General features: G+C 41.8%; 2 protein-coding genes and 1 non-coding gene across 3 annotated transcripts in view; 2 read left to right on the top strand and 1 right to left on the bottom strand.

Annotated features, from left to right (window-relative positions):
• The window catches only part of LOC117456216 (voltage-gated inwardly rectifying potassium channel KCNH3-like), an 11771-nt gene extending 10568 nt beyond the window's left edge, over positions 1–1203 (top strand). The window contains exon 5 of the mRNA XM_034096022.1: positions 1141–1203. Within this exon, the coding sequence (XP_033951913.1) occupies positions 1141–1203 (63 nt within the window). The remainder of the gene's footprint in view (positions 1–1140) is intronic.
• Positions 276–357, top strand: trnas-cga (transfer RNA serine (anticodon CGA)). The gene has a single exon. It is a non-coding gene; the product is annotated as a tRNA-Ser (tRNA).
• On the bottom strand, positions 630–6548 carry gpr180 (G protein-coupled receptor 180). The gene is made up of 10 exons (XM_034096696.2): positions 6305–6548; positions 5686–5829; positions 5497–5591; positions 4998–5103; positions 4545–4725; positions 3803–3852; positions 2930–3087; positions 2352–2549; positions 1999–2076; positions 630–1906 (listed from the first exon to the last, which is right to left on the bottom strand). The coding sequence occupies exons 1-10, from the start codon at positions 6441–6443 to the stop codon at positions 1751–1753; spliced, it is 1305 nt and encodes a 434-aa protein (XP_033952587.1). The 5' UTR covers positions 6444–6548; the 3' UTR covers positions 630–1750.
• Between the last annotated feature and the right edge of the window lie 76 nt (positions 6549–6624).

The raw sequence follows: 6624 nt of genomic DNA, 5'->3' as shown, positions 1-6624 counted from the left end.
ATACTGGCAACATGCTAAATGGAGCACAAGCAGCTGTAGAATAAAAAACAATGTCGGCCTTCCAAAGTGCAGGTTCATTCGAATTTCCATGGGTATCCGGCAACAATCCCCTTAAATCACCCTATTGGACAATGCCGATGACGTCATGTGTAAGCGAAGTTTACTGCTAATAAAACGCGTAACATCTGTTGATATAAACATGTTGGACATTAATTATCACATGTAATGTCTTTGTTTACCATTAAATAGTCACATGACTGCATACACAAATGCGCGTCACGGTGGCCGAGAGGTTAAGGCGTTGGACTCGAAATCCAATGGGGTTTCCCCGCACAGGTTCGAATCCTGTTCGTGACGTTAATCCGTTTTTATTTTTTTATTTTGTTGACAAAGCGGACACGAGTTCGAGTCCGACATGCGACCATCGTCCTATCTACAACCGTAGAAAACTTAGATATGATCGCTTATTCAGTGTGTGTATGCAATATATGTGGATTCATTGTAAGATTTCTTAAAATATATTGGGTTTAATCTAAGCATTGTTAAGGTAACACCCCTGATTTAATAAATGAGCTAAATGTAACATCATTAAGGAGAATAGTCATAACAAGCATTTTGAATTAGTTAGGTAACTTGAAAATGTACTTTATTACACAAACTGTATACAGTTGTAATCACCACAGTTGTATAGAATGTAAATACATGTAATATGAAACTGGAGTGTAGATACTGCAAAACTGGCAATGACAGGGCATTTGTATTGTGTCTGCAAATAAATTAAAATCATGACAAACAGATGCCTCATATGTTGTAGAATAAGAATGTCATTGTTGGACAAATACCATGTTAAGTACATATATTACCTATCATCTCCATACGAATGTAAAATTAAAAAATAAAAACGATATGGCATGCAGTTTGTCTCCAGCTGCATACAGTTTAGACATTTTCAAAAGGTTCACATGCTGTCAAAAGCGAGGAAATAACTGAACGTACAGCTTGATCTGTGATGTACAGGCAGCACACACTGACCTAATGGCTCACTCTGCATGTGCAAAGACAAAAATACTCATCCTTTTCATTAAAGTGACTTGAAATATACCGAGTCTTTCTCCATTCTTCCACATGTCTATTTCTCAGTATATTCATCTTAAGTTCTTCGCCTCCATCTATTCGTCCAGAGTAAATCTTACCACAGACTGAACCATTCATCTACACATTTTAATTCCCTTATTGTAAATAAATCCCATGAAAACCTACAGTGTCATAATCATTCAGAGAATTCACTTGTACTTTTGGGTCATTTCACCTAGCCCAAGTCTAGCTCAGATCATTTCAGAAACACTACATCCCTAAATGTAACACAGGTGCTGAGCAGTGGGGTAACAGTGATAATAAAAGCTGAATTTGAGCAGAGAAGTATCCTCTCTTGTTTCCCTTAGGCCCAAACAACCAACTCGACCTTTGCAAATCTATAATCCTGGTGCAACTCGATCATGCTTGTGTTTGGTCCTGAAATAATACTATAAGCCTGGTTTCCTTCCTCTCTCTGTGATTAAATATCTTTCCTCCTGCTCAGTATTTTCTCTATACATTATTTACAACTAGAGGTAGGGTGTTGCTGTAAGTCTCATCTTCTGGTCATGTTGTGCCGGGAACAGCAAAGTGAAACAGTCCCTGCAGCGTTACAGCACTTCCTGTCTCTGCAGACAAACTGGGAGTTTTTAGCCGCTTCTCTCTTCTTAATATATCAGTAACGTGCTCTGTTGTTGGTCCTGGACATGGTGAGAGGCAGAGACACTGACGAGAGAGAGGACACCTCCCAATAAAGAGAGCGGGACAGGAACAGCTGGTAGAGGATCACCATGGAGATGGTCTGGCAGAGGATCACACCGATGGTCACCACCTGTACCGAGAGAAGAAGAGATGGAGGGTCAGAGACAGCCGATGAACACTGGTGACATCATGATGTTGCTGAAATGTTATGAGTCGTCATACCTTCTCCCTCTGGTGTGCGTTAAAGATGGCCGACGTGAGGAAGATGACAGGATGGCAGAGGAACCACAGGAAGCATCCCTGCAGAGGACAATTGAAGTCGTTTTTTGCGTGCGAAGTTTATCCGACGGTGAAAGAATGCAACGTACAACACATGGCTTGATTAGCTCAGATGCTAACTATCAACTATTTTGGGTTATACATTTGTTTTGTTATTATCTACAGACTGGTAGATTTCTTGAGGCAGTGAATTAGCGATCGTAGAATACTGGCAACATGGACACAAGGATCACCACCTGATGCAGACTGGTGTGTCTTTAGGGCCCAGTAGCTTACTGTGTATGTATATGTCTCACCTTGGCGAAGCAGAGGTAGAAGTCTCTCTTCAGGGTGCTCCGCTCAGTGGAGATGATCTGGTAGAGGACGGAGGCCAGCAGGAGGGCGAGGACCACCCGGAGAAGCATGAGGAGCAGAGCGGCGACACTCTGCTGGACGTGGAAGCTGTGATGCTGACCCTCGGGTTCAGAAAACTGCTCCCACAGCAGCAAGCCTCCCTGAGAACGACACAGTTTCACTCTCAATAACTTGAACATTATCATATGCCGATGTGTTTCAATCAAAACCACAGGCAGGTTTATCCACATGCATACAACATCTGAGGTTTTTAAATGAAGCCTCAAATGTCTGAAACAGAATCCTCTATTTAAATATTGTTTTTGGACTTGAGTTATTGGAAATGTTTGGACCACACAAGTCAGAAACAATTGTATGCAACCAAAACTGGAATCTAATTCTATACATAACATCATATTAAGAGTGTAGCCTACTCTTTACCTGCATCTTTGCATAATTACCAACTTTAAACACAATAAATAGAGATGATTTAGAGTGGGTATATAAAGTGTATCTTCATGAAGCCCTGATAATAGCGTACCTGTACGACGACCCCCCCCACAGCCACGGCCCTGGACCTCGGGGTCTGTTCCCACTGCAGAGGGCCCGACTGAGGCTTCCTGCCGCGGCTCAGAGTCCAGCCCACACACAGACTCAGCAGCATGTACAGCATGGACACCTGGGACGCCATATCCCAGACTGCACCGGGAGCAGGAAGGGGAAGAGAAGATAGCACACAACTTAAAACTAAGGCCCAATCCCAAACCACGCCCGACACCCTACCCCTCCGTTTGCGCGGAGGGTCCGCCACATTAAGTGCTGTTCCAAACCAACGAGTGTGGAGCGGTGTGGAGGGGGAGTGGGCTATCAAGCGCTCAAACAGCGAGTCTGCATCGGTGCTGACTGGAGACCGGTCTCAACGCTGTGTGTGTCCGTCAGGAAACACGCCGTTTACAAACAGTTCCAGCAAACATCTACTGTGATGTGAACGACCTCATGATAACCTCATATGTTTTTAACTTTCCTGTGTTCAGTAGAAAAAGGTAAATGTGTGCATTTTATTATAAAGTTGTGTATATTTACAGACTGTAAAAACACAATTAAAGATGTTTGGAGTTTTATTTTAGTAATTAATTTTAATTGTTTGTCTAAGACATGCTGATTTGAAACCGTTGTTATACAGATACGGCATTTCCTGTGTCTGCCGGAGAGAGGGAAGGCCGTCCCAAAGCTTGCCGTTGTATTTCCTCCCTCCATCTGACAGGAGGGAGCCTCGTTGAGCTGAGCGTCACTACGACATGGAGGGGGAGTGTGTAGGGGGAGTGTGTAGGGGGAGTGTGTAGGGGAGGGTGTAGGGCGTGGTTTGGGATTGGGCCTAAATATATACATGAAATATGAATACAGAGGAACATACACTCTGCCAGGCTGCCCATCAGATGGAGACCAACACCGTCTCTGGAGTACCTGCAGAAACAGTGTATTCATTAAATACATAACGAAGAACACTGTAATGAAACTGTTTAAAAGCAATCGCAGGTTACTTTCTTAAAAACTACGTGTGGAATTGCTTACATAAGTACATCATTATCAAAACCCATCTCTTCAAAAGAGCCTTTGCCTAGACCTTTTTATCATCCTTTTATTTTTGTATCGCTTTTCAATTAATTCTACCGTGTTGTGTAATGTTTATTTATACTGTTCATGCTCACTACTTGTAGCACTTCGGGATTTGAATTCAAATATGAAGTGCTTTATAAATGGAACCCATTATTATTATTATTATTATTATTATTATTACTCTTGCCTTCAACTCCTAATCCACTAACCCCTCGCCCTTATTCCACCTAGCTTAGCACTTTTTACTTATGTTGTTATTGTTCATCTTTACTTGCTTGTAAAGCGCTATATAAATCAAATGTATTATTATTATTATTATTATTATAATAATAATAATAAGATTATTATATATATATAACATTATTATTATTATAATAATAATAATAAGAAGAGGAGGACTGGAAAAAGCCAATATCCACTTCACCGAGAACTCAGAACACTTTTATTTGTGCTTGGAAATACTTACATGTAAAAAAAGGTAGGAACTGTTGTGCTGAATATTTAAATGTGATGTCATTAGGTCTCCTGTCAGATGTTACCTGGCCAGGTGGATGTAGCTGCAGAGCGCCGAGCAGCCCTGCAGAGCCAGCACGGTGCTCAGCACTCTGAGGATGGAGTGCATCGGGCCGCCTTTCTTCAGAGCCTGCTGCAGAGGCTTGAAGTAAATACAGCTCGCTATGAAGTAGGCCAGCAGCAGGAGGAAGTAAAAGGTGTGGAGACCTGGGAGAGAGAGAGAGAATAGAAGAGTCTGTCCCTCATGAATGATGGAGAACAATTCCTACATCTCTGGATATTAGAAAGTGGGCATCGAGCAAACCATGAGGCACTTTGAACCCTTTGAATATTTAATGTATTCCGAGTACACACAGAGCACTGGGTGTGGATATCTCTATATTAAGACAGAAAACAAGGTTAATGAAAGGCCTTTAATGCAAGCAGATGTGTGATAAGAACCTAATGAAAGTCCTGATGGTATTATGTTGATGTCTGACCTGCCTCCTCTGCGCTGAAGTGCTCCAGAGGATTTCCTGCTGAGTCAGCGTTGAACAGCAAGATAGAGAAACTGAGATCAGGGTGAGAAGGGATCACTGCATCCTTCTGGAGAGACAGGAGACAAAGAGTGATACATTCCTGCTGTCAATACCAACATAACTAATAGAAGGGTTATAGGGTGACTTTGGTTAGTGTTTGATTCACAATAGTCCCACATTAACACAGAAAACTAACTAAACCAGGAACCCCTGTGTTCTGCGAGGTAAACATATGATTTTATGATTTGTTTTTCCCGAGCAGCAGCTGTGGTTTCCAGGGAAAAATGACTTAACGTGTTGAGAATATCATAAATATATTGTACACTTCGACTGATATCGGGTTTTTCCGATGCTAAACTATATTTTTCTGCTTCCCTCCTTCCACAGAAGTTTTCTCCTTTGTACACCTCTTCAAAATACCCAAACTACCCCCTTTAAGGCGGTTTAGTTTGATAGTTACCTGACATGTGTATCTGTCTGCGTACAGGACCTGCCAGGCTGTCGGAGTCGACTCTTTAGGGATCGTGTGGTTATATTCATCTGCAGTGAGAGAAACTGAAGCAGGAGGACAAACAGTGACGTTAGGGATGAGAAAAATAATACAATCAAAACAGCTGCATCCCATCAGCTCTGCAGTGTCTCTTCTTACTGGCGTGCTGAGCTTTGCTGATCCTCTCCGAGCAGTTGAGGCTCTCCAGCTGTGAGTCCATGTCCTGAAACAGCAGCAGTCTGGACTCCTTCTCTGTGGCCAGGGGAACGTTATCCAGCCGGATCACCAGCAGACCATCAGAACCTGAGACAAAACGGGTCATCATCCCTGCAATTCTTACTATGCATTTTTAGTGTCAGCATAAATGACTCACTCACAGTTAATCACCACAGATGACATTACACAGCATTTAAGTGTTGGTTTTATTTTTCATTAGTTAAAAATATATATATTTAAGAAACTACCACAGTAGATATAATCCGATTAAGTGATGAGGTCCATCCCATAGGTAAATACATATAGATAGATGCTTTATCGATCCCAAATTGGGAAATTACTTTGTCACAGCAGCAGTGTGTTCAGGCATTAACATATTTAAAAGGTGGAATATTATTACAAATAATAGCCTACTGAAATGTTCTATTTGCATCAAAACATGATAGTATATTGAAAGACACTTCGTCATTACACCATGTTAAAATACGTATTAGTTACAAACAGATGAAGATAAGCCTGTCACTGCAGAAATGACACGTTCGCATCTTTAAATCAGTGTTACCTTGGTACATGAATTTAGTGATGAACTGTCCTCTCTGCTGCCTCGCTGCTTCACTCTTAAAAAGTCCCGTCACACTTTTACCAAAAGCCTCAGAATTAAGCAGCACTACAGCTGTAAGTGTGGCTAATAAATACGACATTGTTAACCCAATGCAGTTCACCGTTATCGACAAATAAAGTCATGTATTCCATGAGCCACGAAGCGCCCGCTTGACAGTTTGATTGATTTGGAATTCGGCGAATCAAACCGCGCCTTTGTTTCGCTCTCATGTGAAGCAACCAATCAGATTGCAGAAACGAGTGTTCATGCGATGCTATCCC

Source organism: Pseudochaenichthys georgianus, chromosome 2, assembly GCF_902827115.2.
Source record: "Pseudochaenichthys georgianus chromosome 2, fPseGeo1.2, whole genome shotgun sequence".
NCBI classification, from domain to species: Eukaryota; Metazoa; Chordata; class Actinopteri; order Perciformes; family Channichthyidae; genus Pseudochaenichthys; species Pseudochaenichthys georgianus.
This window is presented reverse-complemented; position numbering and strand designations above follow the sequence as displayed.